This window comes from Seriola lalandi, unplaced genomic scaffold (assembly GCF_002814215.2).
Source record: "Seriola lalandi dorsalis isolate HSWRI2012SDOR001 ecotype SW California unplaced genomic scaffold, Sedor1 jcf7180002054881, whole genome shotgun sequence".
Lineage (NCBI taxonomy): Eukaryota > Metazoa > Chordata > Actinopteri > Carangiformes > Carangidae > Seriola > Seriola lalandi.
The window spans coordinates 85,828-102,173 of NW_019525434.1; the positions used below are offsets into that span (position 1 = coordinate 85,828).

At 39.4% G+C, this 16,346-nt stretch overlaps 1 protein-coding gene across 3 annotated transcripts in view; it reads right to left on the bottom strand.

The window, feature by feature from the left end:
* The window catches only part of LOC111671516 (hyccin 2), a 44,625-nt gene that overhangs the window by 22,972 nt on the left and 5,307 nt on the right, over window positions 1–16,346 (bottom strand). For all 3 annotated transcript variants that reach the window (XM_023428621.2, XM_087179947.1, XM_023428622.2), the window contains 2 exons: window positions 5,619–5,703; window positions 263–340 (listed from right to left, as the gene is read on the bottom strand). In XM_023428621.2, coding sequence (XP_023284389.1) covers window positions 263–313 — 51 coding nt within the window. In that variant the 5' untranslated portion in view covers window positions 314–340; window positions 5,619–5,703. The remainder of the gene's footprint in view (window positions 1–262; window positions 341–5,618; window positions 5,704–16,346) is intronic.

The window sequence follows — 16,346 nt, forward strand, 5'->3', positions numbered from 1 at the left end:
CTGAGCTTGAAAAGGACAAAGTACAAACAGCTTACACTGATGAAAGCGGAGTTGACCCTGAGACTTAACTGTCCTCAAATGATTTTACATGGTTTTTAAATTTACAAAGGACTGAAATATAAAAGAGGTGACATGCACACACTTGCACACTCCACACTCTTTTTCATCACAGTTGTTAAACCCCCAGTGTGTGGTATCTGTGGCCTCCAAAGAAGACCTCCACTGAAATGCGTCACGATGTAGAACAGAGGGGAGACTTTACCTTGAATTCTGAGAGCCATTCTTCGACAACGCCGCGCTCTGAACCCAGCATCTTCCTCAGAGACCCCCCCTCGGCTGCCTGGTGAACACAGAGAGACGGAGAGCCGGAGGGAGAGGGGAGATGGGAGATATAGTGAAAAAAAAAGGAGAGCAGAGATTGTGAAAGAGGAGGAGACATTGGAGGCTATTCACAGTGAGCACTTCAACATGTCCTTGCAATGACATGATGAAGAACTATACAAGTGTTTTTCCATGTTTGAGCCTATTTACGTCACAGCACATATACTTCACTTAACATTATATCAAACCATTTTCCAAAAAATGCCCAAGTTGTTTGTTTTTTGTTATTTCAGAATGCGTTTTCTCAACTAAAAATGCAACCCTTTTCCTCTGCAGTTCATTATGCTGTGCAAATAACATGCAGGGACTTGAAAATTGCTTGGCATTCACAGTGAACGGTAAGTTTACTTTTTAAATTTATGCAGGTTAAAGCCCAATCTGGGTTCCTATGCAGAGACGGATGAGATGGCACTAGACAACATCCACGTTTCATGCCACGTGTCAACATTTTTGGCAGTTGACCCTCAGTCTTATTTGATACAACTGCCCACAAGCCCATGAATTTGCCACCCAAGAAAATTATTCAGATTGTCCTGCGATAATAATGGCATTGCAAAGGTGCAAAAATCTACAGACAACAGATAAAAGTAATTAAATGTTAACTGTGCAGGACTGCCAATTTTAATTCTCAGCATTTTAAAGTAAATGGAAACCATGGGCCCGTAATGCCTCTGAGTGTGGCGGCTATGATGCTGGCCACACTATTGCATAACAGCTCACTTCAGTGACCCTACCTGTCACTGTGGATGTGAACAGCCAAAGACAGTCACATGGGTTTTCACTTGACAATTCAAAAACTCTATTTTTGTTCCTCGCCACTTGTGAATTCCAATGAAATCTTCTGAAAACAGACACAAACCCCCACAAGGCGACTAAACACCAATCTTATGAACCTGGCAAAAATGCAAAAAAAACTAACAATAAAAGTGCTCATTAAATTAAAATTACATAAAATATAAGAGCTCTTATGTTTATGTGCTTTACAATGCCAGGAAGCTCAGACTCATTTTTCTGAATGTTAATGTACAGTTTTGATATTCATAATAAATCAAGAGAGATGACACAAAAAATAGCAAATTTAAACAAATATATTCTGATCTCGGGCTGTAAGCACACTGAAAAATTTACTTCAGCAAACTGCCAAAAATAACAAGTCATTTCTCCTCATCCCATGGAAAATATATTGTCATTAATTATCCCGTAGAAGGTTTACTATGAATGAGACATGTGTCTCAGCATGTGTGTGAGTACGTGTTTGTGTGTGTGTGTGTGTGTGTGTGTGGGTGTGGTTTGATGGAGCAGGAGCAGTCACAGGCTAGGCTTGGGTGATATCCCGAATTATATCTTGATACAGTCCAGTCCAATATATATGTATGAATTATATTTATGTTTCAGGTAGCAGCGATGCTGCCACTAAAGAGCAGTTCAAAGTTTTATTTTTCACATGCCAAGGTACAACGTACAGTAAGCAAAGCAGTGAAGTGAGGGTCGAACTCTGCAGCAGGGCAGACTGTGCGTAACTTTTCATTTTATGAAAAATACTGCAATATTCAATATCATTGAATATCAGCCCAAGCCTTTTACACGCTCCAGTGACAGTTTGGATACAGACTGTAGGTTGCCAAAATGAGAGAAACAAATGATTCTTATGGAATGGCAGATGTACGCTTCAGCTCACTATAGCAGACCATCCTCTCACTATCTGACACCAACACCCTTCACCAAAGATTTGACATGACTGAGCTACCGTCACAAACCTTTAGGAGAGCCAAAAGCAGAGGTTAAAAGCAAGAACCAGGTCTATGCAGGCCGCAGGGCTGAGTAAAATCTGTAATCATCCACTCTGACTCAATGAAAAACATTGACTTTATAATGTCTTTCATGAAAAATGAGAAAAAATATTGAATTGCAAGGCAAGCAACCCTGGGCTACAATTTACAACCTGTAAACTGCTATTGATGTCTTTAACAGCAACTTCACAGAACTGGCCTATATTGTAAATTCCTTCAGATGAACAGAATCCCTGACTCAACAACAGGTGTTGAATGAGTCATGGTCACTATGGAGTCTCTCCCTGACAGCAAGAGCCAACAATTAACACAACATCCATCCTCACCATGTGCCATACGTTATCTAAGACAATGCTTGAAGTTTGTGCCATTATCAATGACCCTGTGACTCAGAGGACATTGTACAATTGTAAAAACTCTTTGAAAGTGTGTCAGACATGAGTTTGGTTTCTTACTTCAGTCACCTGTGATCAAATACAGCAGTGCATGAGCCTTTCGCCTTGGGAAAAAAAAAAAAGCTGTGGCCCATAAGCTTGTTGTGGTTTTGACTTGATGAGATTATGGATTAGGACTAACTCAATAAATTCAAAGTGGGAAGATCCCACTTAACATTCCTGGCTACAGCCTTTGCTGGCTGACTGTATGGTATTCTCCTACAGCTAGCATTCTTATCCACACACTTTAACACATTTCTCTTTTCATCAAATATGGTAGATGTGATGTTCAATTGTCATAATTAAGGGACTATCATATCACATACAGTATACAGTCCATACAAACGATATCTAGAGACTCCACTAAAGTGGTTTGGAATGAGCCGTCTCATCACTGTTTGCCCTCACACTGTGATTATAAGCAGCCACGACATTTATGTCACAACCTAAGATCTGATCAATTCCATTTCTCTTCCTACCTTTTGTTCCTCCCTTTGGCACTAAAATGTGCTCCCACAGCATGCGACATGTGACAGAATAGTGTCGTAAATAAACTCATTGCAGCGGTATCTGGGTCAGCGTCCTTGGTTAACTTTCTGACACGTGCAAGTTAACAGAACTAAACTCAGACCACGGAGATTATGCAGACAGCCACTTAGAGAGTGAAGAAGTAGAGTCACATGAAACTGAGGATTCAACAGTAAAATGCTGTATGTGTGCAAAATTGGGAACATGCACACACACACACACACACACACACACACACACACACACACACACACACACACACACACACACACACTTTGTCAGATTTAGCACCCACTGCTTATAAGATGTTCACACACTGTTCCTTTTTGTAAGCCCCAAACAGTGTCAAACTGGGTGCATGTGCACAATCCTAATGCTCTCTGCCACAGTAAACCATAATGTCTACACACCCCTATTTAATCTTATTTGGTGCACCCAAATCATTGCAGGACTGGAAATTAGCACAAGCTCAAAGCGGTTCCAGATTTACACATCTGTTTTGTAATGTTTCTCGCAGTTAACAGAAAATACCACACTGAAATGAAAAACAATAACTGGTAGTAAATGAAGAAAAAGTCATGATGAAAACAGTTTTCAAGGCCTGAACAGAAATTTCACATGTACTTAAGGGATAAAAGCTCCATTTAAAAAAATGCCATTCGATTTTTTCGATATTAACCCTTTTATTTTATCCTTATTTTATTTAAAAACCAACTGCTCATATCTCAACTTCTGGGGTGTGACTTGTTCAAGACAGGCAAAACTAGTCACTTGACTTCTGTTTTATCATTTAAAAGTGAAACGTTGAAGTACTACCAGTGTTTAGAGGTTACCATGATACACAAATCCCAAATAAAACCATGCATGACTCCCTGAATGGTGCAGATAAGCCTGAAAGTGTTATAAAACAGGCTTAGAGGAGCAAGATATCAGATTTGCTGTTGGGTAGGAGGAGAGACAGTGATCATGTTCACTGCTCAGAGCAGATGACGATCTGAACAAGTGGAATCTTTTGTGAGCGCAAACTCTTTCAATCTGCGTGAATTGAAAAGCTCCATTTAGTAAGCTTGTTCAGCTCTTCATGAAAGGCTGACTCATTCATTTCCTCTGGCTTGTCAAACTGTCAAAAACTCACTGAAGTAAAATTCACCATTGGCAGGACAGGCTTACCGGTTGCCATGGGAACTGTAGTCAAGTGACTTTCAGGCAATATTGCAGGAAACATAGTCACAATCTCCTCTTCCTGAGTGAGCACACTGATTAATGGCCAGCAGTGTTTTCACAGATCATTAGGATGTCACAGAGAAGTTGACCTCTGACCGTTTGGATAGAAAATGTCATCTCTTCATCATTTTGTCCTTTTAGACATTTGTGTTATATTGTGTCATAATTAGCGTATGAATTCTTGAGTTATGGCCAACAATGTGTTTTGTGAGGTTACGGTGACCTTTTACCACCAAAATCTAATCAGCTCATCCTTGAGTCAGAGTGAATGTTTGTTGTCAAGACTACACTGATATATCGCATTTTTCCTGACAATAACATTTTTCATAACTGATAATGACAAACAATCAATCCATATATTCTAAAAAATTATAAATAATAATAATAATAATAATAATAATAATAATAATAATAATAATGCACATGGAAGACTTAAGAGAACTTGGTCCACATCTTAAATGAGCCAAATGTTTTGACAAACATGCAAGTAAAACAATCAGCTTTCTTCACCATTCTCTTTCAGTGACATTAGAGGCAGTGGCCGACAATGTGGGGAGAAGTCCATGTCTGACTAAACTTTCCACTGTCCACCTTTGTGATGCTAATCTGGGCTGAACTGAAAAAAGGCATTAATGTAAGTTTCCTGCTGTTCAGTGTTGGTAAAAAAGTTAAAATAGAGAAAACAAAAAAGAAATGGATAACAGAATCCAAGTACTATAAATTCTCATATAAAATCTAGTATTCAAATAATGGCCAATGCTCAAATAGCTACAAATAAAGGCCAGTTGCCAAGAAATGCTGGGGAAAAAAACCTACCTGTAAAAGGAAAGCTGTAAGCTGTAAGACTTTTAATGTGAAATTGGAGGAACTGTTGAGTGCCATTTAAAGTGACTTAGCATCATTTGGCAAAAAAGGAAAAGTGCATCGCTAAACATGACTGTTGCTGTACAGATGAAATGAGGTCTGTAGAAATTAACACTACAGAGACTTTATCAAGACAAAATGGTTTGCATTAACTGTGGAAATTAGAAAATAAAGGTCTTTTTCTAATATAAGCCTGTCCCAGTCTCTGAGACTGAGGTAAACTATTTGAGACTTTACAGCAGTCAGAAAATACGTTTATAACAATGGAAATTGATTTTTATAGGCAGAAACCAAGAAATAGAAAATAAGAGCTTTGCAAATCAGCTGTTCATGAGTACCAATAAAATACAAAACATGAGGCAGTTTGAGAGGATCATTGTTAACCCATTGTATTTACCTCAGTATCCCAGAACTCAGATCTCCACTGGGAGAGGCAAATGGTTCTCCGCACTGTCACACATCTGTCACTCACTGACGGTCACCTGCAACAACAGGGGGAAAAATGATCCATGAATATGATCATCATAGAAAGGACTGTCCTAAGAAAAAAAAAAATTAACTGCATTTATATAGCTTAAACATCAGTACTCTTCCAGCATGGCAGTCAGACAAACAAGTATGAACACTAGAGACAAAACTCACTACAGTCTTGGGGTGTGGCTTATTTCAAACAAGAAATTTAAACTATAATATATAATAAAGATAAATAGGATTATATAAGAAAGATAAATAAAATTACATAACATAATATTGTCATATGTCATATCATTAGTTAGCAGCAAAAAATATTTCGCCTAATGTGTATTTCTTTCCTGAGTGAATCAAAACGATCGATTGCTTTTAAAGAAATTACAAATAAACTTCAAGGCTGCAACAAACTATCATTTTTATTATTGACTAATCTGCCAATTATTTTTTTGATGAATTGTTTGGTCTTTAAAACATTAGAAATGGCTAAAAAAAAAAAAATGCCCATCACATTGTCCTAGAGTGCAAGGAGGCATTATCAAATGTCTTCTTTTGTGCAAAAACACAACCATTCAAAACCCCAAAATAGTTATATATTTATATTTACCATGATGTGAACCAAGAAAAACAGCAAATTCTCACATTTTAAAATATTTGGGCTACTTGTAAGTTTTCTCTTTCGCCGAGCGTGGTTACTTGCCAGGAGCAAGGTGTTTGTCGCTTGACAAGAGCTTCGGCCATCATGCTACTTCTTCAGGGCAGATTGAAGGCTACAGTGAGTGGCTATTGGGAAGTGACAAGACAGGCAGGGGCTAGCTTGTTAGCTAACTTCAGTAGAAGAAAAGATGTGATAGAGACAAGAGTTGACACATTGGTGTTGCTTTCCACCGCTGGAGACAGCTCTTGGTGAAGAGTTTCTTCTAGAGAGGTAGGTAAACAGCTGTTAATGCTAACGATGGCTATGTGGCAATAGCAAAACTCACAAATAGGTGCTTTAAATGATTAATCAATATTCAAAATAGTTGCATCTTAATTTTCTTTTGTTTGGCTACTTGATTAATCGACTAATTGTTGCAGCTCTAGAGATAGATGGCTTAGAGGTTTATTTGTAATTCCGTTCAAAGTGTTTCAAAGAATGGTTCTGAATCAATCTTACTTTGTTGAGAGAGGAAATTCTACAGGCCAGCAAACGACATACATGACAAATAATCTGTCAAGACAATGAACAAAGGAGCTGACCACATAGAGACTCAGTAACCAACAGATGGTTGCTATAACAGCATGACCCTCCACTAAAGATGCACAGTTTTAACATTAAAAAACATGATGTAGAGACGCCTTACTAACAGGCATTCAACAGGCAAACAAATAAGATGCAGTTTTTGTTTCATAATGGAAACTGTGCATTTCTTTTTTCTTTTTTTTAACAAACACTTTGTTTTAAAGGTTATTTTGAGTCATGGCACAAGGAGTACATTTTCAAGTTCCCTCTTGTTGCATAGCAACAGTCAGCTGGCCAACTTGTTGTCCTCGGCTGCTAAAAATGCATCTTGAAGATCCACACCCATAGTATTTACTGTATTTGGCAGAATGAATGAAGGCCTCAATGACACACAAGAAGATGCTGTAGAGAGTTCGCTCTGCACTGCTGCGTGTCCCTGAGAGGCAGACAGTGCCATATCGCTGAGCACTGCATTTGATGTTCAGTGTTTGCAACACAGCCTTGTGTTTACCTGAAGGACCCTTACATTAGTAATTCATCACAAAGTGTCGAGGAAACTACCATGCAGAGGTCCCATCTGTCTAAGACTATGCGTTTACCCTCGCTATCTATTGAAAGCTGCAAAGACGCTATTTATTTTCATTTGCCAGATAAAGCCTACTCGTTGTGTGACTCATAAAAAGCAAGGGGAACAGTGGCCCTAGGTTGAGTGAAGACAGCAAAGGGAGGGACTATGAATAAATAATATAACACAAACAAAATCTGCAACATGAATATGTCGGATGACAGAGTGATGTCACATAAAAATAAGGTTTGAAAGGGAAATATCTTTAATTCTTTAGAGCAAGATACCACCACAATAGTCCCCTTTATATGTGATCAACCTCATGACTGTATGTCATTCACTCTATATGGTAGAAATTACAGTATGTCTCAAACTAAGGGTGGGCCCATGATATATATATTGGGGCAATATAAACGTGGATATTTCTTCCATGCAGTTCATTACGGTAGCTGCCCCTTTAATATCTCCGAGTATATTAGGCCACTGTGGGCAATGTTGCAACTCAATGAGCTGGACTGCCTCATGGCAATACTGGATTTTGATACAATTTTTGCATCAGTGTAATGAAGTCCTGTTGGGTTAGCTTAAAACTGACAATCCATGCGGTTCTTGTAATATTAACAATTCTTCACAATTCCTCAAGTGATTTCTCAGAAAATCTATTATACTGTGATATGGATAGAGGATTAACTCCGTAATGCCAACACGAGCATGGGAAATTTTACAGGGGTGATTTTCAACTGAATGAAATGTTTCGTACAGCACTGTGGTCTGTGTCTTGAATCTTAACTTTCAAATCTTGAAACAGCATGGCAAGTAGATCATAAATATGTAAAGAAAATATACACAGTGTTTTTTTCTTCATTTAGCTTATAAACCTTTTTCACCAATTTCTTAATTTCAGTTTTTAAAAATGTATTTTTATTTTTCCTTATTATCATTTTTTTTTTTTTTTACAATAAATGTATTAGATATCTTTAATAAGTCTGTCCCATTGTCTATGACTGACTCCTGCTTTACCAGGCAAGTAAAAGAATTATTTGAACTGCAGGGGACTGGTCTTGTTGCACATGTCGGACAGCATTTTGTAGGTGCTTCAATTTATATGGTATGAGATAAACTGACTGCAATGTAACAAAAGTAGATGCATCTTCTTCAAGTCAGTAATTCCAAAAGGGCTTTTGCCTTATGCCTAATCTATAGGGTAGAGTTTCCCCATTAGATCCAACACAAAAGCCACAGTATTCGACGTATAACTACTGTAAGACAGAGACACAATAAACATCTAACTATGGCTGGTAAACAGGAATAAAAATGAAATAAGAGAAATGAAAAGCCATTCTGGTAACAACAATGTATAATTAGCTGGAACTGTATTGAGGAACTATAGTGTAATTCCTCCCCACTCTTCACTCATCTCATTCCGGTATTTGCGTGTGTAATAACAACAGTGCTCTCTGGCCAGCCGTCACTGTTGGCTAAATATGTCATACACCTAATGAGGCCTGGCGAATGACAATAACCAAACTTTCCTTCAAGGGCCGCTCTTCCTCTATGCAGGACCTCCTCATTGTGCCGTGGCGGACCTCACAAGGGAATAGGAGAGTGCCAACCCATCCTGTTTACGGCACTTCAAACCCCAAATCACAATGACATTGCTAGACACGCTGCTAAACGGCGCACAAAGTTGAAACAAAGCCGACAAGTATATTTTGTGCATTGAGTTTCAACACAATATGTTCCTTTGAATTTGAAATCAGGCAATGGTGAAGCTTCCCCGAAAAGAACAGATTGTTACAATTATTAAAGCTAGTACTAATCCTTTATCATCACAATTTTACCTTAGAACTACATTCAGAATCACAGTGTCTCTATAACACTTGCAGCAACACATAAACACAACCAGACCTTCATGAATGTAAATTTTAACTCCAGAACTGCCCATTAAGACCGGAGTGGCTAGGGTTGACACCCGTCACGTATAACACGGGATTGTCACGTATTTGAAAATAAAATGCTGCGTCCTGTATTGAATGTATTTTTGTTCATGTTATGTCCTCAAAATGCTGTGAATAATGTAACATCAAGTAATAATTTTGTATAATCTTCCTGGGACTTTAGGTTGCGGTGGAAACGCAAACAACAATTGGGGCACAGGAACCTTTTAGCTCATTAAGAAAGTACCTGGAACTTAAAGTCCCAGGTACTTTTTGGTTAACATTTTTCTGTGCAAGAAAAGTACACGATTGTCTTATTATTTGTCCAATCTACTCCCTGGACTGAGCAAAAGAAAGGGAAACAAGACTGCGGACATGTTTGCGGTTCTGCAAGGCCTAACTTGGATACAGCAGTGCATTGAGCTAAATGTTAATGGCAGCATGCTAACATACTCATAACGACATGTTGATAAACTGTTCAGTGTCTTAGTTTAGTATGTTGTCATGCTAGCATTTGCTAATTAGCACTAAATTCAGCTGAAGCTGGTAGGAATGTCATTACTTGGCGAGTAGCCAAAGTACTTATGACAATTTAAAAAAAAAACGTTTTGATGATGAAAGTTATTACAATTGAGTCAATCATTGGGTACAACCGAGGCAGAGGGAAAGTCAGGGGATTACAAAAGCTATTAGGATTTGATACCTGTTTCAAAATACAGGTATTAAATTTAATTCAAATCCATTCAATAGATATTAAAATATTTCACTAAAATATGTCAACCTCATAATGGCGCAAGAGGAAAAGTAAACAGACTGACATTGCCATTCCTTGATTCATGCCTCTTGCATGGCACAAAAAAAAAACCTGGCTTGTCAAATACTCACATGAAGGTGGTTAATACCGACAGTTGTAAACTACCCAGGCAATTTTCTTGTATTTTAATCTGTGTTCAATTTGATTTGAAAATTTTAACGAATGGTTCAAGGAAAAATGGTTAATCATCAGGTTATACTTATTTTCCTTTCTCAGTCTCTACACAACATGCATTTCTTTGATGATGATGATGATGATGATGATGTTATGGTGCTGAAATAGTGGAACCTTTCACATACCCACTGATTAATACATGGCTGAGAAAAGGACCAGTGAGCTGCACAGTCATGCAAATACTGAGTGCTACATGTTGTTCTTGCACTTATGAGGGAGGGGAAGAAACTGCTCATTCTCCACACTGACTGACTGTTACCTGCCAGGAAGCTCGGCAGTCTCATGACTCATTAAGTACTGTATTTGTTAGCTAAGTTGGTCAGTGAGAATTTCCCTTCATACAATCAGTCAAGTCAGAGCTAAAATCCAAAACAACAACATAAGCTTAACATGCCAAATGTTGGGGCAAGACCACTATGTGTGTGTGTCTGTGTCTGTGTGTCTGTGTGTGGCTGTGCCATGACTCCACTCTCACCCATGGACAGTCTTATCCGCTCCTTTCCTCTACCAGCAGCTGCCAGGACATACAGGGCCAACAACAGCTGCAGCAAGCTAATCGACATGCTGTGCAACTCTTTAAACAAGCGCCACAAGCATGCTAATCAAGTCAGTTCTATGACAGTCACTTCTATGCTTATCCCACACTGCTGCTCTGTGTAATGTATGTGTGTTTACCTTACTGTCAGTGTAAATGAACCTCATAAAGTGGGGCTTGGTTGTAGATTACATCAGGCAGCAAGCTACAGTACAGCTGATGATAATGACGTTAAAAGGTGACAGGTGACACACAAATCAAGAAATTTAGGCCTACAATCTATCCCCCTTAGTTGCTGGAGTCTTGTTTCAACTGAGTTCTGAAGGGAGGGATCCCTCAAGCACCTCACAATACTCATCATTTGGTACAGACAGATGAGTCATGCGAGTATCCGTGACTAAGTGACTCATTAAACCAGTGTAAACAACCACAAGGTTACAGCCCTGCAAAGTACAGAGACCCACTCTTTACCACTGCTGCACTCAGAACCAGAGCAGGGGAGAGGTGACAGACCTGAAGATTTAAATCTTTAATCTGTTCCTGTTATGAGCTACAGTAGAAACCTCCCTTACTTGTGTTAGCTGAGATAAAACCAATCGACATTCAACTTGTATTACTTCTTTTTTGGGACGCTATTTCACATTCTCCCTGCCAGTGTTGGCAGTTTTGTTGTTTTGCTTTGTGAATGACTCACTGTTGGGTAACAGCAGTCATGAACTGCCTTAAACAACATGGAAATATGCGACACAATCAACAACACTTATCATTTGAATGCCATCTTTCAAAAGGGTTATTCCAGTGAGCATTGCTGTAGTTGCTACGTGATGGAAAGGAAACAAACCGTCATTTTTTACCCCTCTAAAAGGGTACTGGAAATTTAACCAACCACGTGTCATAATGTATGTTATAACGTATGCAAATGCTGCAGTAGCATTATTTACACCTGTGATGACTAAGCAATACTAAGCAAGGCAATAAATTTCAGCATACTGTGTAAAGAAATGTTCTAAACACTTCAGCAAAAGACTGTTATTGTGTGCTGCAGACCTCTAAACAAGTGTTATAATCACACCAACAGTTTCTCTCATCTGCACCACCCCTAAAATTTATTTTCGTTTTGTCTAAGTTCAAATGCAACTGGCAACTCAACATGAACTAGCAGCTGTGATCAAAACTAATATGTGCACACAACTATTTGTGAGTAAAATGATCAGTTTGGCAAACTGTCGTGCCATAAGATTAGTGAGAGGATTTGGCAGCGGAGGAGTGAGGAGAGTCAAAACAAAACTGATTTCATTCCCTGTTGCTCCAGCAAAACATGGGGCAGACTTGCCTCTGCTGCCTTACAAAGGCAGACAGTAGTGAGTAGTATGGACAGTGAAGGTTTTAAGTTTGAAGGCTACTCAGCTTTTATCTCAGGTTTATTCTTCCACATGTAAACCCAACAGGGTAACGCCTCAAAATATAATGGAAGTCAAAGAAAAGGCATATGTGAACTACGGTGATGAAATCCAAAGTAAATTGTCTTTGTAATAGTGACAAACGCCAAAGTTGGCAGATCACTTTGTTGCCTTGCATCAAGGAATGAAAGAAAAAAAAATTACCAAAAAAGCAGAGTGCACATGTAGTGTATATGTGTTTGTGTCTGTCTCAACTTCTCCTCTCTGCCCTAAATGAGCAGTGCCAGGTTTCAACAGTCCAGCACTGGGGATTTTTCAAGGTCAGCTTAGCTCAGTCAGCCATGAATTATTGAGCTTGAGCAAGTTCTGTCCCTGTTCTGTTTGCGCCACATCTGACGCTGTCCTTCTGCCTTCAAGTTTGGTCGCTGTGACCATGACAAAATGAATATCCAACAACGATGGCCTGACAATTTAGTTGGTCCCGCTGGGAAATTTTCCTTGCTTTTAACTTCTTCAACAGGAAGGTCAGAGCACAGGGTCAAATGCAGACCAGGAGGAATTCAGTGTTGTGCTCAAAGGCACGCAACACACACAATTATTGTGCTATTTAAATACACTGTACTTTCTAAATAGGTGCTATTTCAGATAAGACTATATGATTAAACAAAGATGAGTCTACAGGGGTTTAGATGTCAGGTTTACAATAATCTGGGACAGTTTCAATACCACTGTGAGTTTTGTTTCAGTCTGCTGTCCAAATGCAACAAACAAAAAATATTTTGTTTCCCAGCTGCCCAAGTATTCCTGTAAGACATTTGACAAAATCATGAAGGAGTTTCACTCATCCTCCTGGTGTATGTGTGTTTGCAAGTGGTCACTCTTCATGGAACACACACACACACACTTTATCCAGACACTTTCCCTATGTAGGGGATTAACTCTAATACCTGACCACAGTGAACCAGTCTACTGTAATCTCCATCCCCGTGCCTCTCAATCGTAACAAGAACCAGCCACTCACCCAGTGGAGTAGGCTGCCTGCACAAGAATAGATTGGGGCTTATTACTAGCAGATACAACACTGGAAAAATATCACTTTTCAATGTTTCTCTATACAGAACGATGACTATATACAGGTATATAGATGGACGTCAGATAGAGACGTCAACTGATACCAAGGACTTTGATGAATAAAGGTCACAAACAGGCAGTCAACAGTGAGTGGGGTCAAAATGTTCCTGTGTGAATCAATAGTGGCCATAGGACACACTCACAAAAAATACTCTACGGGCACACACAACACATACTACAGGTAATAAAACAGAAAGAAAGAAAGAAAGAAGGAAGGAAGGAAAGAAAGAAAGAAAGAGAGAAAGAAAGAAAGAAGGAAGGAAGGAAGGAAAGAAAGAAAGAGAGAAAGAAAGAAAGAAAGAAAGAAAGAAAGAAAGAAAGAAAGAAAGAAAGAAACAAACAAACAAACAAAAAAGAAAGAAACAAAGAAAGACAGTCCACCAAATGGAAGAGAGAAAGAGACAGTGAAATATTGGCTACTCTATCTCCCTCATCCTCTCCTCATCTCTCATAGGCCAGGCAAGGGGAACTGAGGCGTACACGCATCCTGGGCTAAAATTAGCTCTGCTGCAGCTGCAGGACCAGACGTGTTGGGATGGGCCCGTGTTGCAACTAAGCACACACACACACCCACACACACACACACACACACACACACACACACACACACACACACACACACACACACATAGGGTTCCACAAATTAGACTGAGTGAGCAACAACACACAACAGCTCAGGTGAATGCCAACAACATCCTGCCCCCTTCCTCTCTGCTCCTCAAACTGAGGCATACAAATGCTTTCAATGCAAATGTTGTGTGTATACAAATCCACATACAGGATGAACACGCACACAAATGCATATGTCTGTATTGAGGTCCTCCAGAAAGCCCTACACTAACCTCATCTAGACATATTAGCATTGGGATCGAGGAGGAACAACTAGTCTTATAAATGCTAATGGAATTTCAAACATTTGGTTTGCGATCTTATCCTCAAGACTAACAGTGAATTCTTGTGAATGATGCCCTGTAATTTTCAGACAAGTATCATATTAAGTAGGTACTTGTAGACCACAAGTGTTAGGCTGTGGAGTCTTAACAAGTCTGGGCTTTCCTTACAAAAGTCTTTTCCAATTTAGTAAGTCAAGTGCTGTCATTCATTCTTAAACACATAAAATATGTCAATAATGCATCTTTTTAAAGTGAAGTAATTCTGCAGAGAGTGCAAAAAATATTTTGGACACACAACCATTGTGATAGTGGAAGAAAATACAGACTTAGTGGATTATTGTGTGCACCGGTAGTGCAATTCAATACAACTGTACAGCAATAAATCCCATCCCCATAAAGGCTGTAACGTAACATGAAGTCTTGATTCAACAGTTTAGCTATTTTCTAAGCCGTGGTTAAAGTATTTCTAATATACTAGTGTAAACAAACATTATCAACATATAATAATGTTCAAAGAACATCATAGAGGTTAATCAACACTTCTCAGAGTGTACAAAAACTGCTAATGTAGTACAAGTGTACTGCATTGCATCAAACTGAACATTTGCACCCAATAAGCAGTGTCAAACAAGAGCCATGAGGAGGTGGGGATTGTTTTTATGAAAACCTTGGCAGTCAGAAGTTCACTGACAGTTCAAACTACAGACACATGACCACTAATTCCACTGTATTTAGTGCAGCTGCTGACAATGTGTGCATGATGTGTGTGTGTGTGTTAACTTTACTCTAGAGAAATGGAGGAAAATGCTGTACTGCCATATAAGCCGATCAGCAGTCTTCTAACAATGGGCCACCTTGGGCTTTCGTGACATGCCAAGACCACTGGACTGCCCACGGGCCTGAGACCACAGGATCAGCAAAGGGGAAAAAACAGAGGAGGGGGGTACATTACTACATCTCACCACCTCAGTTGCTGAGGGACCTGCAAAACCACTGAATACCAAAGAAAGTGAAGCCAGAGAGCCTGGCCTCTCAACTTCCTCCCACCCAGAGACACATAATAATTATTAAATCAAATGTTTTCCTACAATAGAGAAAACAACAATAATGTGGGCTATACTGTAGCTCCATCCATTACACTGCCGCAGACCCCAAGACATTACACTAGCTTGACAATGACAGAGTTCTGATAGCAATGGTAGCCAAGTTAATAAGCATTAGCCATGGAGCATTAGCCAGACTTCCCCTTGCCAATGAACTACTCAGTCACGCCAAGTATTTTTAGACTTTTAGAAAAATTAATTATGCAATGCAAACTGTTCCTTTTAGGCTTTCAACTCGCTTTTAACTGTCTATATTTGATCGGCTAGGTTGCATACTTAAAAAGAAAAATCCTCCTTCCTCTTGTTCCCAGACAGTGTGCAGAAAACTGGCCGCATTAGCAACTAAAATAAATGTAAAGGAACACGTTTGTTCACAGGTGCCTCACTCTCCAGTGAACATCTCTCACAGCTTGCTTCAGCAAAAGCCTCCACTTTCCTTCCCCTTCTTTTCCACCATATCACAACAACAAATAACTGGCAATAATTCAAAGGCTCCTGGAATCAACCAGCCTTTGGCATCTGTTCAACTTCAGACAGGAGCTGAGTCGTGATCAGCAAGCTGAGCAGGAGAGCAGAGAGCTGACCGACAGGAAGGTAAAGCCCAGCACAGAACAGAGGCTGTGAAAGGATGATGACCTATTACCTAGGTTTAAACACACTGACCATTCAGCCATCTTAATGACACAGAGCTTGTGTTTCCCCTCCAAACACCCATACACTCTCACACCCGGTACCACAGAGCTAAAGTTCGGTGCCTTGGAGTCTCATGTAAACTGTGTTGAGGTCAACAGCAGGATGTGTTGTTTCCTTCTGTTCAAGTGTTGCAGTTGTAGAAAGTCAAATGAGCCAACCTGGTCAAACTGCTCAACACAGCTGTAACTTT